At 40.3% G+C, this 22552-nt stretch overlaps 2 protein-coding genes across 5 annotated transcripts in view; one reads left to right on the forward strand and one right to left on the reverse strand.

The window, feature by feature from the left end:
* Positions 1-10938, forward strand: part of eys (eyes shut homolog) — a 155313-nt gene extending 144375 nt beyond the window's left edge. For all 3 annotated transcript variants that reach the window (XM_044214334.1, XM_044214335.1, XM_044214336.1), the window contains 7 exons: positions 2828-3010; positions 4092-4258; positions 4534-4678; positions 6686-6860; positions 7109-7281; positions 7394-7555; positions 9567-10938. In XM_044214334.1, the coding sequence (XP_044070269.1) occupies positions 2828-3010; positions 4092-4258; positions 4534-4678; positions 6686-6860; positions 7109-7281; positions 7394-7555; positions 9567-10759 (2198 nt within the window). In that variant the 3' untranslated portion in view covers positions 10760-10938. The remainder of the gene's footprint in view (positions 1-2827; positions 3011-4091; positions 4259-4533; positions 4679-6685; positions 6861-7108; positions 7282-7393; positions 7556-9566) is intronic.
* Positions 10939-11059: 121 nt separating this feature from the next.
* On the reverse strand, positions 11060-22052 carry phf3 (PHD finger protein 3). 2 transcript variants are annotated; one of them, XM_044214337.1, is made up of 16 exons: positions 21900-22052; positions 20407-20657; positions 19673-19789; positions 18244-19570; positions 17619-17895; positions 17172-17223; positions 15999-16119; positions 15691-15847; positions 15463-15579; positions 15165-15287; positions 14923-15067; positions 14604-14793; positions 14368-14515; positions 14178-14267; positions 13840-14035; positions 11060-13733 (listed from the first exon to the last, which is right to left on the reverse strand). In XM_044214337.1, the coding sequence occupies exons 2-16, from the start codon at positions 20639-20641 to the stop codon at positions 11917-11919; spliced, it is 5112 nt and encodes a 1703-aa protein (XP_044070272.1). In that variant the 5' UTR covers positions 20642-20657; positions 21900-22052; the 3' UTR covers positions 11060-11916. The 2 variants fall into 2 exon arrangements, with proteins under 2 accessions (XP_044070272.1, XP_044070273.1); XM_044214338.1 differs by having other exon boundaries at positions 18244-19567; positions 21900-22037.
* Positions 22053-22552: the final 500 nt, after the last annotated feature.

A 22552-nucleotide genomic window follows, 5' to 3' on the forward strand; every position in this document is an offset into this window, starting at 1 on the left:
ACCTAAAGATTTACTCAGTAATTAAATTACTATAAAAAGCTTAGAAATGTTGAAACTCAGTGTTTGAAAGCTTGAAATCTAATAAAAAAGATTTTGTAAGATTTGAAACTAAGTCTGGAGGCTTGTATAATTTTTTGATAGGCTGAAAAAAATTTCAGATATCTGCAAACATTATTTTGTATTTGAGTTTTCATTCTTCGCAGCTGCAGCACTCTTTTTACAGTTTTTCTCCAACACATTTTCAGAGTTTCAAATTTGTCACTGTTCTCCCAGTGTATTAGTTTGTTTTCTAGGTTTGAAACCTTGTAAATGGTGATCTGAAAACTGGTGCGCATATGTTGGTGGAAAAGTCCGGTGTATGTTTTGTGTTCTCTTGCAATCATTTTCTTCTTCCATTCCTTCTGAGCCATATGTCTATTTGGAATGAAAGGTAGTGTGAAGATTCTCACGTTAATGCATTTAGCATTGTTTATGGACACCTCACCTTTTATGATGTCCATTGCAAAGAAGTAATCAGATAGAACATTATCAAACTTCTTGGTAGGAGCTGTATGTATAGGAGCTGTTTCAGCACTGAAGGTTACTTTAATTTGTTTTGTACAAAGAACAGAGGCCTCTGTGCAGAAACGCAAAAAGCTTTCCAGTTTTTGCCATCTTGTTTGTTGCTTTTTTGACTCAAACAAATACAGCACATTAGCTTTATGGGGTAGATTCAACTGCACATCTGTAATTCCACCACTGGAGACGTCTCTTTTTCCTCATTAAACCCCTCAGGGGTACAGTACAGTACAGAGTACAGTAACTGTTCACAGATGAATCCTGCAGATTACAGTACTGCTTTCTTCTGGAGAGACCACTTGATCTAAGAAATCGTTTAAGTTTACTTTCATTAATTACATAACCATGCATGCCTATTGAGCTGTAGTACTATATCAGCATATTTAATGCCCAGTTCAAAGTAAAATTCAATGAGCTGATCCATACTGGGGCGTAGCGGTGGGAGCAGCTGGGCAGAAATACACATATGGCTCAGAAGGAATAGAAGAAAAGTATTGCGAGGTAACGCAAAAGTATTGCAAGAGAACACAAAACGTATTGCAAAGGAATGCAAAAGTAGTCCTCAAAAACATTGTCGCCATGACCTTCACGGGGCTCCGTAGTAGGCTGTCTGTAGTTTGCAGACCATGTTCGGATAGCTGTGGCTGAAGAAATCACGTATATGTGTCCTTGATTTCTGACTATGAAGAGATCCCGCTACTTTTCCATGGAGATGGACAATAAACAATAACAATAAATCTACTTTTCATAGTGGTCTAAGTTTGTCTATAAAAACCTTTTATTTCTTTTTGATGCCACTGTTATAATATAACAGTTTATATTTATAATATTTATTGAAGCCTGTATAGAACATTTATGTAAAGACACTGTAATTTAAAAATCAGCATTCAAATGAACTTTGCCTCGTATTTCATCTACGTCAGAGCGTCCACGAATCTTTCTACAGCGTTGTTGGCAGAGCAGCCAGAGAGAATTTTGAAGCTCTTGCTGGCGGCAGTCTGAACCATAGGCTGTATACAAAAACACACGACGTTGCCAGAAATCACGTGACTCGCAAGCTCACAACTGTGTGAGCAGATCTCTGAAAAGTGGGTGTTATAAACTCAGCTCTGAAAGAACAGTCTGCAATACGCATGCAAATGTACATCCGCAAATGTTTCAAACCTGGAAAACAAACTGTTACACCAGGTGAAAAGAGACAAATTTGAAACTCTGAAAATGTGTTTGAGAAGAGTGCTGCAGTTGTGAAGAAGGAAAACTCAAATACAAAATAATGTTTGCGGAGATTTTATTTTTATTTTTTTCAGCCTATCAAAACATTATGCAAGCTTCAGAACTTGCAACAAATCTTGCAAAACATTTTTCATTAAATTTCAAGCTTTCAAAGCTTTTTTTTCAGTTTCAAGATATGGCATGATATTCATCCCATACACACAGAGCTCAGTTGTTATTACAGGGCAAAAACATTAGCATGTATATGATCAATTCAAACACACACCACAGCTTTAAAATCAGCTGCAGCTGTTACACTCAGGCCTTTCAATGAAGTAAAAGGCAAATAAAGCTCTACCAGACTAGAGATGATAACAGAAGCATTTCCAGCTTTATTAATAGTTTAGCAGCCAAACAGAGCTGAGGGCAGTCGCAGAGAGGAGCTCTGAACCCCTCTTAGCCATTGCCTGGGGCTGCCGAAGAATATGCAAGGTGTTTCCAGTGAAGAAGAGCAGTTTTGGGTTTGAATCCTCACTGCTGTGTAAAACAAACACAGCAGCATGTCATTTTGAATGAGCGTGGGAGAAATTTACATTGAGTCCCCGGTGTGAAATCAAGTAGGAAGGTATGCTGAGAAGAGAGAGCATTATTGAATCAGCCATGCGTTCTGAATAAGTAAACTTGAGACTGTAATTGAATATCACTGGGATTACTGTGCTGCCCTTGTGAACAGTGAGTATGAAGCGATGCTTGCTTGCCAGAACCCTTCCTAAACAGCTACTAATGAAAATAGAATGGGACTGAAGGGGTGATAGTATTTGAAAACAGGTCATCATGTAATAGCATTCAGAAAAGAAAATATTTCACTAACCCCTGGAATGTAATGTGCAGCAATAGTGCCATCTTTTGGTAACCTGTGAGGAAGATGATGAATCAGACCAGTTTTCTCCTAATTCAAACAAAATTACCACACAGACAGCCCCACATCAGCTAACATTAGTCACATTTTAACACACAAATATGACATAAATGTGTTGTAAATGTGTTTGTTTTGCAGCCATCAATATAACTCGTGCCAGATTCAGTGGAAACGATGAGTTTGGTTACACTTCCTTTGTGGCTTATTCCTCCATCCCGAGCCTCAGTTTCTTCTACGAGTTCAAGCTGAAGTTCACACTCGCCAATAATTCATCTGCTGTGAAAGACAACCTGATGCTGTTCGCTGGGCATAAAGGACAAGGTGAGCTCAATCTAGACACCCGCACGGCAATTTAAAATCATTCTTACGGTCAAATGAAAAGCGGAAAACTACTTTGAGATGTCTCCTTAGTTGGATTTTAGTTGTCAAACATCATTAAGGATTTTAAAAGAAATGCTATTGCCATTTTGAGAGTTTTCACCCGCTGTGTATGGTAATGTGCTATCTAATAGATTTCCACTCTCCTCTGAGATCCTCTAATCAAGAGGATTCCCTAAGGATTTTCTTTCTTGGCAGATTTTGATTAATGAGTCTTCCTGGAGTCCAGCAATTAGTTGATTTCCAGCAAAACTGTTATTGTTCTTGACTTTCAAAGGGAGCATGTGGGCATTTCTAGCATAAAATGAACATGCGAACCAAGCATCTCAAAAGTATCAATGCTAATTGCATTAAACAGACTTTGATGTGTAGGTGCAATGTGATGCTGTCAGCAGCCATCACTTTAAATTAGGATCTCCTCTCTATGGGGTCAGATTTGGTAGCAGGTGACTGCTGTGTCATTGTCACCAGCATATTTCATCAAAAGTAGAAGAATATAAAAAACAAGATCTTGTGGATCTTCTGCACTTGTTTTTTCTTGAGAGTACAATTCATCAAGGTGGAGGCAAAACAAAACAAGAGCAATATGAATAATGAAACACTTGTCAGGCGAGTGAGCAGCACTGTTGGAAATGGTACAAATTCAAAGGCACAATGTAAGAATAGATGAAATATGAACAATTCACATGATAATTGGTTTAATGAAGTGGCATCTTTGATCGCCACCACCAAGGGATGAAGCAGAGTTAATTATACATGGCAGTGATCACGTTACACAGAACACAAGCACAGAGGCAAAATATCTAACAATACATGAAACACATGGTAATCTAAAATTCATCTTTAAGCAAACAAATGTATCATTTATTCTAATAGTTTGTTATAGATGTAGTGTTTATAATGAGTGTTTTTACTGAAAGCAGAACACTTTTCTGTTTGAGGTAGTTTTTGTTCAGCAGGAAATGTTATTTATTATATTTATTTATCTACTGTGCTCATGGCAAACTTTTAATGTGTTTTCCAGGCAATGATGGTGATGACTTCCTTGTTTTGGGACTACGAAATGGCAGAGTTGTGCATAAATTCAACCTTGGATCAGGTGTAGCAACCATAGTCAGTGATCGACTGAACCACCAGATCAACATTCACACCGTTACATTTGGAAGGTTCAAGAAAACAGGATGGCTGAAGGTGATTTGATGATTAGAAAAGTGTAATTTTTGGAAAAAGAGGTGCCTACATACTGTATACATATACAGATGGGTGATAAAGGAAACCAACTAGTAAGGTGTTGGGCCACCACGAGCCACCAGAACAGCTTCAAAGCTCTTATCACCATGCTTCTAAAATAGTGGTTCCCAACCTGGGGGTCAGGACCATTCAAGGGGGTCCCAAGGTAAATCTTACGTACTGATGTAAAACTCTAGCTTGAGTATTGACATTTTACTGTTACATGTCTTTCTCAGGTTGATGGACAACGTAACAGAACAGGATCGTCTCCAGGACCCCTGGTGGGCCTCAATGTTTTCAACCAGCTCTTTGTGGGTGGATATAATGAGTACACCCCTGAACTGCTGCCACTTGGCTCCAGGTTCCGTCATGGCTTTCAGGGTAAGACTGCTACAGCTTTATTACAACTCAACACTGCTGTCTGAAGTGAAGAGCGCTGGGGTTTGGAGTTTCTCCCAGGATTGTAGTCTCTTTGTAAGCAGAGGGGAAGGTGTAATGAAAAGGGAGTTATAGGCTTGGACTGTGTATGAGGCCAGAACAGTTTGAGGCTGATCATATCTGCACCCTTTAATCACTTCACACCCTGTACAGTTTTGCATTGTGTGCAAATCCATTCCACTGCTAAGTCACTGGAACAAGGGGGCCATACAAAATGAAATCTTTGTCATCATCAACATCATTTATGCTTTCTCTCAGGTGACCCCATGCAGAAATGTATTCTGGAGAGCATTCACTGTGCCTGCTAATATGCGGAGCTGTGGAGCAAAATTGCCATAACCGTAATGATGACAACAGCTATGAATATCATCATAACCATATTCAGCAATCTCTGCACTACAGCAACGAAGCTTGTTATTATAAAATGTCATGGCAGATCCATTTGAGGTGAACAAGAGCTTTTAATGTTTAAGGACTGGAGCAATTTTGCGTGTTTGCTTATTTATCATCATGTAATTCATTTTTCTGCTCACCAAATAAACCTCCAAAAAATTAAATCAGCTATGGTAGAGCATCAGTTTGCCCATGCTGTATCAGACATTCACAGTGCCCTGTACTGGTAAGCACTACCTGAGCCAGGCGACACTGGTGGAACCATAACCTTTCTGCTCGGGATGTAATGAGAACTCATGAGCGTCTAATCAGATCTGTGTGACCTTCCTCAAGCCCTAATCATGATGGCTGGCAGTGAACACACTGATAATGCACTTCACTCCCAGTTATCAACAGATCCACACTCCCCTGTGGAAAGGTGGCAGAGGAGGTACTGTGGCTGCTGGGGGGGAAAACCAGTTACTCAATTTAAGCTGTTGATCAAATAACAAGAAACAGGGGAAGTTTGTGTTTGTTGAGCTTGTCTATTAAAAAACTAATTCTGCTTTGATGCACGTACTTTTATCAGACTTGCTAAAAGATCTTGAGGGTCATTTCCTTTCGAATCCCAGTCATGTTTTTGTTTTTTAAAGATTGCCACAGGAACTTAGTAGAAAATAGTATCCTGAAACAATTTTTACAGTTTTGTAAGAAAATGTTTTCTGCAAAAACAAATTAACTGCACATTTTACTTTTGGCTTTTTCTCTGACAGGTATAATTGCTAGACTTGGCTCCTCGGGTTTCTTGGTTCTGTTACAAGAGGCAGTGTGTGCAGCTAAAACAAAAATAACTAGCTTTTATAATCTTCCTCGTGAATCTGCTTTGCTTTTCGACGGTCTATGTTTGCAGCACCGCAACCATCACTTGAGTCTGCCAAGTAGACAGCATCATGCCATGAATATTCATGAATGAGCATGACATTTCCCCTGCATCCTGTTTATGCCAATGACTAATGCAGCAGAGAGAGGGGAGTCTGCATGTGCAGATGACTACAGGGCTTGTGCTCAGGCCTTATATTTATAGAAGGCCTTGTGCTCTGCAGGTACAGGCCAAAGCAAATATTGTCTTGATAAAATTGAATTATGAACGCACAAAGCAAATATGATGAGGGAGATGCATGATGACGGGGGGGGGCGACGACTTGGATTTGGACTTGGACATCTTGGATATGAACTGTAGAGACTGCAGAGATTTCCTACCATCAAATTCAAGAATTAACATCTAATAAAGACGTGTAGATTTAAGTATGCATACTTGATATAAACTCGTGTTGTCACACGATAAACTAAACAACCATCAAAGAAATTCATTTCAAACACTGCACATATTTTGAGAGGTGTTTCCTTTTTATTGGCCTTATTTCAGTGGGAAACACAATTCAGATTAATCACTTTTTGGGTGCGCACCTTTGATCTTCATACAAGGAAAATAAAGAAATATTGTGTTTCCTCTGATAATCCCCTATCAGAACAACAAAAGATATCCCTCTGACATCGAAGTGTTTGTTCTTTTCAAAGGGTGCATTTTTGATGTGCAATTTTGCACAAGAAGAGACAGAAAGTTCCAAGTACCGGGACAGCCTGCGGGACATCCAGCCTTCGGGCGCAGTGTGGGTCAGTGTGGAGTCACCCCCTGTGTTCATGTTCACTGCAGAAACGGAGGGACATGCGTGGACTCCGGCTCATCTGTGTAGTAAGTGAAAATAAACAATATTTTGGATTCATTTTCTGAGTAGTTATAATGATTCCACTCGTGAATAACACTCAACTTTATAGTTGAGTTAAATGCACCTAACAACTTTACGTTATGTGTATATTCCCATACGTATTGTGACTAGCCATCAATAACCTCTAAAAAATCAGTTACACGGTGCAAGTATGGCGAAAGGAAATGACAGTGTTTACAAGCTGTTCACAGTGTCTGACTGTGTCCGTCTGCAGTTGCCAGTGCCCATTAGGATGGAAGGGAGCACTCTGTTCTGAGACCGTGTCTGTGTGTGATGTCGAGCACAGTCCCCCTCCTCTCTGTGCCCCCAGCTCCACCTGCATCCCTCTCCCGAATGGATATACCTGCCAGTGTCCCCTGGGGACTGCGGGACTCTACTGCGAGAAAGGTTGCATCATTGAACCCTAACTGTATCATTATATGTGTTTTTTTTATTTAATTAATAAGACAAGACCTTCACCATTCAATTATTTAACTGCCATATTGTTTTGCCTGTTCAGCTGTGTCCATCAGCGATCCATTCTTCAGCGGTAACCAGTCTTCATGGATGTCATTCCCACCTATGAGTATTAGACACAGGACTGTTTTGCAGCTGCAGTTCCAGCCTTTATCACCTGATGGCATCCTTGTCTACACTGCACAACATCTCAGTCCCAGAACTGGTGAGGACATTCAATTCCCAATTTGGGGCCAGCTTTATTTTAATAAACCAAATATAATATTTAAGAACCAGGATCACTATTTTCTCTCTATGTCCTGCCACCATGGTACACTTTATACATAGCATTCATTCTCTTTTTCGACAGTATAATAAAAGAATAATACATGATAGAAACTTTGCAATTAACTCTACAAATATGCTCCGTGGAGTAGATATAACGCAATGTTGGATTTTGCATAACTCTACGCAATGTGCATTGTAAAAGTGATTATAGTTAATGTCAGGCAGCTTAAGTAGCAATACTCTATATTAAAGAGCCAGTTCACCAAAATAAAAAACCCAACATATTTTCTTACTTAGCTGCAGTTGTTCTCAGCCTGGACATCACAAGATGAATCTGGAGGGTCTCAAGGTGATTCATGGGACAGGAAAAAAGAAAAATATTGTTCTGCTACTCAAATTACGATTCTTTTATCTGCCTTTTCAGTGATATTTGCTTTCTTGTAAAATAATGGAAAGTTTTACCTGCTCAGACATCTAACAGTTACTCAAATGATACAATTTGATTTGATTTGATTCTGTCTGTACATAACACACTCCAAATATTCACAAAACACAAGAAGACAAACAGAAAACAAAAAAACCAACACAGATTTAATCCAGCATTAGACCTGGACATGCAAAGACAAAACAATGCCAAATTAAATAAAAATTAAACAAACTATAAATAGCGTATAGCACAAAACAAACAAGGTGTTATAAGATACAATTAATCCTGAGGGAAATTGTTGTGCAGCAGTTGTAGTACAAAGTAGGAAAGAGTGCAAATATAAAATGTCAATAAAGGTGCAAGTTTAAAAATATCAATAAACAGATACACAAAATCCAAAATATACACGATGCCAAAAATATAAACAAGATTAACGTTGCATATAGATATGTATGAGTGGCATGTAGCTATATATGTATAATATCAAATCTCAAGTACAGTTTAGTGTGTGTGTATGGTTCATTCAAAATGTTCAATGATTATGTCCATGATATTGCACATTATGTCCCATAAAGCAGAAAATGGCGGGGCGCCCCTGTAGCTCACCTGGTAGAGCGCACATCACGTATACCACAGCGGCCGGGGCTCGAGTCCGGCCCGGGCCCCTGGCTGCATGTCATCCCCCCTCTCTCTCCCCTGCCCTTCCTGTCTCTCTCCACTGTCAAATAAAGCAGAAACACCAAAAAAAGAGAAAAAACTAAGTAGAAAGTTGTAATAATGGTAATCCATGGAGAGAAAGTAATCCAGAGAGAAAGATAGAGATTAAACGAACAAATGCATGAAATTACAGCATGACACGATTAAAACACTAAAAGTTAATATTACATATTTCCATAGTGTTCCTTGCCACCAAAAACATGATAGCAACAAAGACTGCTGTGGCCTCTGCTATATTATAGACTTAAATCAAAGTTGTGACATTCAGACTTATTGTAGGTATTACTCATCATACAAATTGTATTTGAAAAATATTAGCAAACACTCCAATTTAGAATAAAAATCTTAATCTTTAGTTGGCCGATAACAAATACTAGTTAGTATGGACTTGCTTTTAGGTAATAAAATATCAATCCACACTGCCCTGAGAGGCTTAGAGAACCTGTGAGGAGGGGTCACAAGCCGACAGTGCTTGATTTCAAGAGTTCACCAGCCAAAAGGGTTCTGAACCACTGCTCTTGTAGTATCCAGGCATGCAGAACATTTATTCAAGTTTTGAGATATCTGCCCCAGAGGTTTTCTGTCGCCATCTCAATACAACAGAGATGAGTAGAAGTTTGTTTGTGTTGCTCAGAGCATTTATATTTAGAAAATTCCACAGTCATTTCTCATTCCATAAACAATGTCCTTGTAACTCTGGTTAACCAACAGACACTGTTGTGAACAGGTTACGTTGGAACTATTTTCTACTGTAGAAACAGTAGATGAACTGACCTTTTTACCCAGTTTTATTTTCTTCCTACAGGAGACTTCTTCTGCCTCTCCTTGACATCTGGGTTTGTCGAGCTGCGATTCAACCTAGGGGATGGCACCCACGTCCTGCAGTCTGTTGAGCGAGTTGACTGGCGTGGCAGGACCTGGCACACGGTGAAGGCTGGCCGAATTGGTCACCAAGGCTTCCTCAGTCTGGATAATAAGGAGGTCAGAGAGAATGGGACTGAAGGGATGACCACCCTCGATGTTGCTACAGACATCTTTGTAGGGGGTGTGTCGACTCTGAGCTTCGTCTCCACAGATGCAACGGAAGGGGAGCCGGTGGGCTTCACTGGTGGTTTAAGAGAACTTACAGTCAACGGTCAAGAGTTTGAGTTAACAGAGACGGGGGCAATAAGTGGAGCAAACGTAGGGGACTGGGATGGGACTGCCTGTGGGTACAAGGTGTGCCAAAACGGAGGTCGATGCTTGGCAACAGGAAGTGACTCATTCATGTGTGTATGTCTGCCATCATGGACTGGCCCTGTGTGTAACCAGTCTGTAAGCTGTGTAAACAACATCTGCAAACACGGTTCCTTATGTGCGCCATCTAGTGTCGCCTCATACCGCTGCATATGCCCCTTAGGATGGGGAGGGAGGTACTGCGACACAGAAATAGCCACAGACACTCTCAAGTTTGTGGGAAACACATATGTTAAATACCGGGACCCGAGATACAATACAAGAAATTTAAAATACACACAGGTTTCTTTCAGCTTCCACACAAGCTCAAATGACAGTTTGATAATGTGGATGGGGAAGGCTGAACATGAAGATGACGACTACCTCGCAGTCGGACTTGAGAACGGCCACCTCAAAGTTGCAGTCAATCTTGGGGAGAGACTTACCCTCCCAATGACTTTCAGGAATCTCACACTCTGCTGCAACAAATGGCATAATGTCTCTGTATCGCTAAACAGCACAATTATTCAGGTGTTCCTAAACAATAAGAGAATCCTTTTCGAAGATGTGGACCCATTTGAGCGTTACGTGGCCTTAAACTATGGCGATCTGCTTTACTTTGGAGGATTTGAATTATACAGAAATATATCAATTGTCACTTCTGGGTTGTTTTCAAAAGCCTTTGAAGGAAATCTCAGAAATGTTTATTTGTTTAAAGATACAAAGCCGCTGCTGTTTCTCAACAATAGTGAGGGTTTTAATGTTCATGACGGCAATGAATAGTAGTGAAACTCTTAACTCCTGGCTTCTACAGTAGCTGAAAATTACTCTTGTGATATGATCTTAAACTTGATATTAGTTGTGTTTTATAACACCCTACAAAGTAGTCCATGAGGAGATTTGTGTAACACTTGGTAGTAGTAGGAAGTAAAGGAAAGTTCACAATAAACTATGTTTTACTAGTTTTTCTGACTTTTTTATGGATCATAGTGATTTTACTGGGATATGGCTACATTGTTTGATTCAGAGCTGCATTAAACAAAACTCAATTGGATGAAATATCTCAAACAAATATGTTACAAGCCCTGAGAGTCAGTCACTATTCATATGTGAAAGGACTAATTTCAACAACACATCATCTGATGTAAATTCAAGTCCCTGCATCTGATTCCTTGATGGACATGTCTTGTTTTTGTAAATAACAACTTTACTGTCTAAAATTATTGGAATAGTACAAAGTAAATCAGTATCCAGGTGGTTTTACCTTTAATACAATTAGAAAGAAATATGAGAAGTTTTTTTATAATCAATAATAAAAAAGGATTAGCTTTATTACGAACTGTACATAAACACACAGGGCAAAGGCACACTTAATCTCTAATGTATATTACAAGCCGAAATGTACATACTTTTTCAATAGAAAGTAAGTTTATAAAATATTTAATCAATTTAAAAGAAATTAAGTTGAAAAGAAAGCAAAGCTGCTGTTTAGATCACTGTCCTCAGTTAAATGTTTTCTGTTACATTCATGCCAAATGTTAGAGTTCAACTTTTCACCAACTGGTCCACACTTTTGTTACCACGAGACTGAAAACATTTACTGATCATTTGTCAGTACAGCAGCTCAATATGAAGATATATACAATAAAAGGTTAAAAACTTGAAAATGTTCCAATATTGAATTCTTCTTGGTCTGAAGAAAACATATGTATAAAGATCTTCACAATCCCACTGAAATGATATCTCATTTTGGCTGTACTGTCAATAACATAACATGGAACTTCTATGAAGGAAATGGCATATAAGCTGCACACTGCTGTATAAAACAACAAACAACTCCACTATCAGTCAATATAGCCGAAGTGGTTTGAACCAGCCGAGTGACCAACAAGCTTAACAGTCTTTCTTAGAGCCCCGAACGAAAAACGGCATAATTATGACTAACTGTCTTTTGAACTTCTCCGTCCGTTCTCATAATCAGAGTCCCGTCTATGTCTTTGTCTGTCCTTATGACGGCTGCTGTAGTCATCACTGTGCTGCCTCTCTTTCCTCTTTTCACCATAGCGGTCGTCTGAGTATCCGTGGTGCCTACTCCTCTCTCTGTACCTGTCGTCATGACTGCGATCGTGCTTTTTCTCCCGCTCCCGGTCGTGGTGTCTGCTCTTTTTCCCGTGATGGGAGTCCCTGTGATGGCTGTGCCTCCCGTGGTGGTCTTTGTCCTCTGTGTTTCGCGCCCTCTCCCACGGGTCACTGTATCGCTCCTCTAGACGCTTGTGGTCTTTGGCGAGGAATGGAGGTTGGCCCGACGGTTCAGAGTAGCTCTCAGCGAACTGTGCCTGAAGTCCAGGAGGAGCGTGCAAAGTGCTATCCTGAGCCCATGGTGTAATGTGGTTTTGATCCTGGGTGGGTAGGGTGGAGAAAGTGTTGGGAGGAGGGCCAGTTGGGTAGTCGTAGCTGCCAGGTACCTGAGGCTGAGGTTGAAGCTGAGGCTGAGGCTGTTGCTGCTGCAATGGGATAAGTGCAGCACTGTTGTATACTGGGAGAGCTGGTTCCATTACTGAGTCATGTTGGAGCTCAGAGGCTTCTGTGTAACATGCTGCTTGTGGTCCTTGGACTGCAGGAGGATATACTGTCTGAGTTACTGTAGCACCAGCCTGGGACACGGAAGGAACTTCCTTTTCACTAGGGAATGATCGAATAGTTGTTTGGTTTTCTTCCTCAGGTTTGTTCTTGGCCTGAGAAACCTGTAAAAATCCTTGGTGAAATAGTGTAACTGGATCATTTCTAGTGGTGCTCAACACAGGAACAGGTTTAGGACTCGAAGGAGCTGGGTGGCTGGCTTTATCCTTTTGTAGCACCGTTGTTTTATCTTCATTCAGGCTGGAATATGCTGAAGATTTTTTCAATATTCCACTTAAAGGAGGTTTTGAGCTATTTGTGTGTGCTGAAGCAGCCTGGGGTTTTGACTGCAACAAAGAATTTCCTTCAAATGTTCCTTTTTCAGTTTCAGACAGAAGGCCAGCGTCGCCTTTGTTTGCAGAGGCAGCGCTGCTAGTTTCAGTGCCACTTAGAGCTGTTGACAAGCTTGCCAGGAACACTTCGGTCGATACATCCGGAGGCTTATCTTTCAGAGAGACTGATGCTCCATGGGTCACCACTGCAGCATCCTTTCCTGATGAGTTGTTAACAGCAGAAGTATCAGTCCGGCTGGATAGCTCCGGTTCAGCTTTAACAGGTTTAGCTTCTTTCTTCTTGATGACAAAGCGCTCTCGTGGTGCAGCAGCTGTTGGACTTTTTGAGTTTCCAGTTGATGCCTCTGTTTTTGAAGCTGGTTGGGTCTTCTGGGTGTCATCTGCTGTTGTTGCTGCAGATTTGCCTCCAACATCTGGCAGAGGTGGTAATTCCCCACCCCAGCCTAATAACACACCTGGAAGAAAGCGCAGTGGTTTTTGGGCTTCCTGATTGTTGGTCTCCTCTGATGCAGATGGTTCTTCAGAAGACTCTGTAACCGGCTCATCAACATCTTCAGTAGTGTTAAGTGGTTTGTCCTTCTCTTTATTATGTGCAGTAGTCAAGGAAGAGAGGAAAAATTTCTCATCCTCTTCCGTTGCACTGGTTTCTTTTGTGGAAACGGTGATAGGCTTGATTTCGGGAATAATCCTTGCAGTTTCGTTCATGTCCACGGGAAGAAAATCCCTTTTTGGTCTCTGGCGAATTATGAGTCCAAGGAGAAGGTTGGCACGGTTGTTTTCTAAACCTGTCAAATTAAAAGATTAATTTAGTTTGAAAGATGAGACATGTTTGTGTAATTTACTGAGAGAAAATAATTATCCTAGAGAAAATAGGTCTAGTGTTCAGGTTACCTGGCCCATCAAAGGGAACAAGCTGATGTGGAACTTTTTCAGTGGCACCCAAAGGAATGAGATACATGTCCTTCACTTGTTTCAGGTTATTGGACACCACCCCAAAACGCCTACGACTGCTGAAGTAGGCATACAGAAGAGTATAGGAGATCTCATCTTCCTCTGTCTCAGGGGAGAAGCGAATCAGGCACACCTCCTTTAATTAAAAGAAAAAGCATGTGTCAGTAAAATCTACAATCTATGTACAAAGAAGTTTGACCAGAACTCTTCAATGGAGCAGCTCTATAATGCATCACATGACACTATTTATTGTCACACACTCACACTCAAACACTCACTTTTGTTCCAGTTGCCCGAATCTTCTCCAAGTAGTCCCACACTGTCTGTGGACTTATCCTTCCGCCAACCTGAATGCTGTCTGGAAGGTCCTATTGAAGAGGAAAAAAAGATCAAACCTTACTGACAGTACTTCGCCTTAAATCTTTTGCAGCAGCTATTTAAACTCTAAATATGTTGTGTTCACTTTACCTCAGTTAAGTTGTCCAAAATGCCAGAGACGGGGAAGGCTTTTGTCACGAACTTTGCCACAGAGTGCATATGAATGAATCCTCGCCACAGGGACTTCAGGTTGGAAAGGAAAGCAGCCTCTTCATCTCTTCCAGCTGTGTGATCCGACCTGTGGCGAATACAACAGCGATGAAGCAAGCTTGCAAAAAACGAGCTGCAAAAAAGAACCACACAGAGTGTCAGAAATAACTGCTTACCTTCCTTCATAGCCTGAATGAGCGTTTCGGAAGCTCTCCTCTAAAACTGTGAGGTGCAGGTCATCGTCGATTGCAGGTGTTGTTGTTGTGCTCTTCGTCTCCTCTGCTTTGGTGGACTGCCTCCTAACCACAGTGGTAGCAACTTTGACCACTTTGGTTGGAACCTCCTCCACAGGGGGCGCCATACGACCTTATTGGAAAAATAGTAACACAACAAGTTGGTAACGGAGGATAGTGACACATATGCAGAAAAACGTGGCAATAAAAGGCAGATCTTAATGACTAAGATGAGGATCTTTTTTCTTGTGTTGCAGTTTACCTGTGCAGATTTTGCAGTGTAGGTCAAATAAGTGAGACTTGTGTTGGTTGGTAGTGTCTTTCTCCATCTTGGTACTCTCTGCTTTCTTCTCAGGGGTTTTTGGAGGTTCTGCTGAGGCTTCTGTCATTTTGGGAGGAGGCTCAACCTGACAAGAGGAAAAAAAATTATAAAAGACATTCAAGCAGACATGTCACTCTGGTAAATATACAGCAATGCAGAATAATATTTGACGTGTCTCTTACCTCTGCAGGCTCAGGTGCTTTCACTGGTTCTTGGCTCTCAATTTCAATTTCACCTTTGTGTGTGATCTTAGTGATCGGTCGTCTCTCTACCTCTCTTTGCTCTTTTTCAATCATCTCGATAGTCTGTGGAACAAGAGGAGAAATTCATTGCTTTTTAGAGGGCTACTGAAAGTTTTGCATATTATGTTAATACTGCTTGCTCAACTTAACTTTCATATCAGAATTATTGTGAGTTATCAGGGTGAATTTATGCAATAGAATTTGTAAGAAACTACAGCACAGACTTATCATTACTTACATGTCGGTTCTCCCTTTGTCGCCAAGCAGCCAATTCTTTCGAGGCCAGTTCCTCAGGGCTCATTCGAATTAGGTTACCAGGAGAAATTTCCCCTTTGAGAACCCTCTTAAAGAGGACCTGAAAAATACAATTAAAATAAAGCACATGTAACTACGTTTATATTAAAACTGAAATGCAAAACCAAGAAACTTTACATTTGGATCATGCGTGATTTAAAATGGTACTTACATTATTTTTAGTATCTTTGAGGTTAAACATTAAGCTTCTGTACTTGTTCTTGTATTTGTTGTCAGTGTCTTTATACAAGTGAAAAAGCTCTCTCTCTGTCTTCTTGGCAACTTCATAGGCCCTCTCCACTGAGATGTTCACATCAGACTCCTTCAACCTAAAATGCACAAAGTGTCACATGTTTGTTGAACTTTGAGTAATTGTTTGTAGTTTTTCATTAAAAAAATAAATAAAACACATGTTGAATGCGATGAAAATTTCAGTATTTTCACAATTCTTTTCATTGCTTTTACTCATGAAATACTTACCTCTGTATAAGGATTTCTTTCAGAGAATCACGCACACTTCGCCTGATTGCCTCCACAGACACAGGCTTCTTTGAAGCTGAAGATGGAGTCTTACTTTTTGTCTCTTGTTTCAGCTGAACGCCTATGAGGACAGAATGATAATATCTACTGAGCAGGCAGAGGGAAATCTGTGACCACAAGGATTACAAAATATTAAAGATTCAACACGGAGTTGTGATACAAAAATGTGACATACACAGACGCTTAATATGAAAAATGTTTGCAACTTTAGATGTTATCTAACAATTTTGATTTTTTTTATTCTCTTCTGTATTGAACAAAAAAAAAAAAGAATACAAAGCAAGCAAGTTGTGGATGCAAGCCACCCTGACCACAACAGTGTGTAGACAAACTGTATTTAGCAGCAAGATGACACTGAAAATGAGCATTTTAAGGAGTCTGAAGTTGGTTGTGTGTCCACATTTGGGTTCCTAACCTGGAAGCAAACAGCAACAGAAGCAACACAACAAAACTGTTTGCAGCTATTTTAAGAAACCCTTACCCTACAGATGCACAGATGCACTGTTTTTTTTGTTTGTTTTTTTCCCTCTAATGCCCAACAGTATTTGCAACTCCCAAAATGTCCTCCCTGCTTACTTGATGTTTTGAAACTGAGCTGGGAGGCAATTCTGGGTTTGGGGGAGGTTATAAAAACCCAGCTGTATCATTTAAATATACACCGTTCAGGTATTTTTACACTGGAAACATGCTACATGTACACCACACTGTAATCAAATCTCACCTGTCACCAGCATATGGACAGCTCTAGCACTCCAGTACTATATTTGGTTACTTCCAAAGTGTAGTTCATACCCTTCTTTTCTGGTTGTGTAGATATATAATTAACCGCCCATTTTTAAAGTCTTGCGCATATTTGGTGATGAAATTTCTCATATTTGAACTGGCTACTGTCTAATGAAGATTTTCAATTTAAATAACAAAAAACCTGTTGTCACCCTATGTATAGAAAAATTTAAAAATGTATTAATGTGTCATAGTTGTCTTCATTCAATCTTGTTTACATATTGTAATAACATTGAACCACGAACCCAGTGTGTCATTAAAAACAGAACAAGCCAAAAATAACACAAACAAACCCAACTTATTTTTACATTCACAGCCCCTAACAAATACCTGTTTTATGAGCTGCTTCTCTGACATCTGTGGACTGCCTTCTATCGGGATCCTATTTCCGGAGACAAGTGCAAAAAGCACATTAGCCATATTATTATAATATTGCCGGTCATTAGGAAGGACAATGAAAACGTGAAAAAGATAACAAAATATTATAACTCATCTGCCAAAGGTTAAAAAAATAATACAGCGTGAGTTTTATGTAAGGGAAAATGTACTAAACTTTGATGAGTACACTTTGTTAACCACACACCCATGTGCAAGCCTTCTGTAAAGGCAAAGTAAAAGCAAAAAGACAACAAACCCTTGTGTAGTGGTAACACTGGCTATGATTTATATCAGAGGATGAATTAGCTGGGGGAACAAATAAAATAGCCTTTGTATTTGAAAGATTTACATGTCACAAATGCATGATCAAACAGCTATATTCATGGGGACACTGCTTACCTTTCTTACTGGTCTGACCCCGCCTGATGTGAGTGTCTGGGAGGGTCCTGGTCGGGGCTTGGGAGGCAGCTTGTGATCCTGTACCTCAGTCTTTACTTGAACTTGTGGTTTGGCTGCACTCGGGGGTTCATGCTCCACCTTTTTGCTTTCCTCCTCACAGCACTTCAAGCACACGTACATCTGGTCCTCCTCCTCCATTTCACGCACTTTCGTCAGGTCGAGACCAACACAGTCGCCGTGGAACCAGTCGTCACAGCGGCCGCAGCCTACCATGAACCTAAACAAAGTACAGCTATTATTAAAAGGTGTGTGTGCAAATGAGCATTCTGAGCACCAGATACACTCTGGCACAGAGCAAATATGACTTCAATATTAAAATGACTTCTTTTGTTTATCCAAACACCTGCTCATTTTCAAGTCTTAAAATCCCTCAAATATTGCATGCTGTGCTGCATAGATGTAGAACTATCAACAATCCAATGTTGTTTGCAATTATGTAACAAACACCTGTTAAGCTAAATCTACAACATACACTAATTAAGTCTGACTAACAAAATAATCTGCCTTGATTAAACCTTTATACTGTATAGTACTTCTCTATATTCAGGTGAAGGGCAACACTTACATGTTATTGTGGTGGTTTTTGCACAGACCACAACAGTTGTTTCCATCCCATACAGTCTCGCTGTTAGCAGGTTGCTCCTCAGCAGTTTCCTTCTTCACAGCAGGAGCGTTATCTGGAATAAACAGCTGCGGCTCTTCCACAGAGATGCTTCTTGCATTTTTACTTTTCTGTCTCTGAAGGATCTTTTCTGGCTTTTTCAGTTTGGGCTTTTCCTGCCCTCCTTCATCTGGCATTTTTAAAGAATGGCCTGGACGAGCATGCGTCGGGTGAGCAGTTTCAACTTTGGAGCTATTGTGAGGATGAGTTTGTTTAGTTGGTCCCTGCTGATCAACACGGTTGCCACCTGATGGGATCTTCTTCACTACAGAGCAAGGTGTACCTGGTGATTTTGGCTTGACTTTACTATCTCCTGTACCCTGTATCTTTTGCATTTTAGTAGCATGCTCACTTTGGGGGTTTTCTGCAGGCCTTTTCAAAGGTGCAATGTCTTTCTTTTCCTTTAGAGATTTCATTTTGTGCAGGTCTTCTCTTTGGATGATTGTGGATGGCATGTTTTGGGATACTTTATGTCCCTTAATCATGTTGTTTGGTTTACCTGAAACCAAGTCCTTATTCTTGTTAGAAGTCTGTCCTTGTTTAGACTTGAGCAGCGTTTTGGCCACAATCTGTTGTTTTTCCTTACCATCAGTCTTATTACTAACAGTAGTTCCGTTATTCTCATTGCTCTGTGGCTGTTTGATGCCGTCTTGTCCTTTACTGACTGGCTTTTCCTTTCCAGAAATACTCTGATTGTCAAGTTTTGTCATTTGCGTGCAGGCACTCCCCATTAATGTCCCGTTTGAGGTCTGCACGTCATTAGGATTCACATACGGGCCCAGCCCAAGGGCTGCATCATCAGCAGAGCTCTTCTCAGTTACATCCACCTCTGCCACATTCTCAGGTATGGGATTCTGTACATTGACAGCATCATCTGGCAACACAGCAATCCCAACGTCCCCACCATATGAAAAACCATCGTCAAAGCATGCAGACTGGCTCGTTTCAACATGTGTGTAAGAGGGTCCTGGAAGCAGCTCAATCCTGAATCCTCCAATTGTGACTGTCAATCGTCTCAATACAACCGTAGGATTCAGCCATAATCCACCATCAACATCATTAACATTAATACGCCCTCCCAGAGTTAATTCTTTCTTCAGCTGGGCACCTTTAACTCCTTTCTCAATAAGAAATGACTTCTGTAGTCTGTTCGCTGGTTTCCTTCCTGGTCGTCCTCGGGCCATGGTGTTGGTGGATGTGTTACCAGGTTGTGGACCGCTGCTATGTTCTGCTTCAACAAGAACAAACAAAATGTAGAAAAATGTGTCACACCATCTCTTAATTTGAAGGTGTCATATGGTGGAGACAGGAATCTAAACGAGCACAAACTTACTGTATTCTAAATTACATGGACGTTTCTTCGGCCTGCCCACGGGTCGCTTGACTGGTCTGGTCTCTGCAGCTGTCAGTTCACTGCTGAGGCCTGTGGGTGCTGAACCATCATCACGACCTGCAACAGCCAAAAGAAATAAATGTACTTTATCTCCCTGTATATCAATATGAGGGGCCTAATCTACTAAAAAACTATTACTGACAGTCAAGATAAATGGTAATCATCAACAGTTTAAATTTTGCAATTTGGCTGACACTGGCACATTTACCATGACGTTGTTTCATTGTATATAGTCTCTTTAAAATATAAAAAAAATTTCAAAACATATTCACCAAGAACAATTTTGTGTCATGATTGCTGATCTCGAGCATGCAAATAAAACACAGTTTATATGTGATATCTGACAGTGCTAACGCTGACATTAAAATGTTTGTGTTGACAGTGAGGATTTTCCCTGCATATCTAAATCTAAGGAGATCTGCCTACATGTTTTGTTTTGTCAACCACCTAAAAAGCCAAAATAAAATTGCGAGGAAATGGCGCAGCTGATGAATAAATTATGTTAGCAAGCTGTTAATGTATACTTCCCTTTACCAAGTTTTATATTTATTTGTGAATGGTCTTTATTGTGAAGTCTTGGCAGCAGCATATGTTAGTTGGCATTTAATCAAAGTTTAGAGTCAATACAAATCTCCATTAGACATTTTTACTGTCTTTTTTGTCTGTTGACATACCTGTTGAGCCAGCAATCTGAAAAGTGGAGTCCTCATTGTCCAGCAGATTGAACTGAGAGCTTGCACACCCAAACATGGGATCTTTGTCACTGAGCATGTTCTTCAGTGAATCTTCCAGTCCAAGTCCTGTCCCAAACTCATTACTGGCCTCACATTCCAAATTCTGACCTATTATAAGGGATTCGTCCAACTGGTCACTGGGTATTAAATGGTTAAAGGTGTCCACAATATCCATGAATGCTGCTGCCTTCCTGTATCAAAACAACAGAGACAGACTCCTAGTGAAAGCAGCCGTCAAATTACCCATTCAAGCAAAATTATGTTAATAATGCTGCTATCATGCACCATGTCCATCATCCCAGCAGCACAGAATGCATCTAACCGGGCTCAGGGGACCATTATGGTCTAATCTAAACAAGGCAGTGAGGATTTGAGCAGATATTCACTGCTTTCGAAGTCCAAATTAGCTTGAGAAAACGTCTCGATATACGAACTACTGGCAACCATTCAGCATTAACAGTTACAGTTACAGCAAGTACTGTAGTGTATTGTCTATAGTGGATAACTGTTAAATTAGAGATAAGTTAGATAAATGTTACAGTTGTTGAACATAAAGTGACACATAGCTTAAAACTTCGCTACTGGGATGCCTCCATCAGCTGTAAATGCTATCTGGTTTGCTGTCCCGCTACGTTAAGCCAACGTCGCTGGCATCTCAGTTTTGGCCATTTCCGTGGATCATTCACGTTTAGATAGCCGAAAATGATACACTGCCAATAAGCTTGAGGTATATGTATGTAGGTGCAAGAAAACTATTCCTGTGGCCAACTTTGAGAACCTTTAAAGAGGGACGCTAATGTTAAATTGCCTACAAGTTAGCGTTTTTAAATCAAGTAACTTCCAACTACACAACCTGGAGCAGGCCAATATTGAACCGTGCATAAACCAAAAACGCTACTTAAACGTGTTAGCAGACTGGTACGGATCGCTAACGTTAGACGGGTTGATTTAATATGACCTAATATAACTTTGTGTCCATATGAAACATCGCGTTTCTGTGACCAGCTTCTGCCAATGAGGTGTTTGCTAGTTAGCATGCTAACGTGATAAGACGGCTAACAACAAGCCGCTGCAGAACGCGATCATGTATGTTAGCAAGCTAACGGTAACTTATGGAGGAAGTTACGACCCAAGGTAACACACGTTTTAAAACTAGTACTGTTCCTATAAATAGCATTTGCACCAATAAATATATTTGCCAGAGAAGCTAAACTATGCTGCACAAAATGTGTAAATATTTAGTTAGACAGCTCGATGCTAAATCTGTCAGACAGGCTAGCTGGGTCGCTTTAGCATAGGCCTTATGTACCAAGTTTGTTTGTAGCCTGAGTGCTGACAGCGGACGTTAAATGATCACGCCCACATGCATCTGTTCCAACGCTTGCAATTTGGATATTTATAAATACTTGTTTTCATATATATAAGACTCTTACCTCTCTTTAACTGCAACGCTGTATCCGACTCGTGTAAGATTACATACTAACACAGCTGCTCCCAGTAACTTCCTCTAACTCGGCCGTCATTCGTCCCGCTGCTGCAAAGCCCATGCAACGCTGCTGGTCACGTGGCTTCTGTTTACAGGTAGCATAGCAGCTGAATGTGCAGACATACACACGTACGACTTGGTTTTCAATCTGTACGCTTTGTAAACAAGAGTTCAGAGGGGTCATCTGTGTTGAAGAGCAAACTATGTTGTTTTGTGGCAACATTTCAATCGCAGAGAAAAAAACTTCTTCCACACTGAATAAGAACTTAAAGAGGCTCTTAAGATGAAAAAAATGTTAATTTATTTACAAATATAAAAAGTGACAACGTCAAATATTTAATACCCTCTTGCCTGGAAAGCAAATACAATTATTTTTTACATATGGAAAGCAGGTTCTTGTACTTGAGGGATACATTCAAAAGGAGCCTTCTTTTAGATTAATGAGATTTCAGTATCATACTTCAGCTTCAAAGCCTTCACCACGCACATCTACACCCCTAAGTACAGTGTCAAAATTGTGTTCTTACAAGTGCTAAGTAGTCATTTGAAATTTGTAAATGAAAAAATAAATAAGGTAGCTATACAAAGATGTGTCCAGTC

This window comes from Siniperca chuatsi, linkage group LG11 (assembly GCF_020085105.1).
Source record: "Siniperca chuatsi isolate FFG_IHB_CAS linkage group LG11, ASM2008510v1, whole genome shotgun sequence".
Classification (NCBI taxonomy): Eukaryota; Metazoa; Chordata; class Actinopteri; order Centrarchiformes; family Sinipercidae; genus Siniperca; species Siniperca chuatsi.

Excerpts from the sequence above, each read along its gene's own strand:
- phf3 (XM_044214337.1), bottom strand. The coding sequence starts at position 20,641 with ATGGATATTGTGGACACCTTTAACCATTTAATACCCAGTGACCAGTTG. Across the intron at positions 17,224-17,618 it reads GGGTCAGACCAGTAAGAAAG|GATCCCGATAGAAGGCAGTC; the intron begins GTAAGCAGTGTC and ends CTCCGGAAATAG. Across the intron at positions 15,288-15,462 it reads GACAAAGGGAGAACCGACAT|ACTATCGAGATGATTGAAAA; the intron begins GTAAGTAATGAT and ends CTTGTTCCACAG.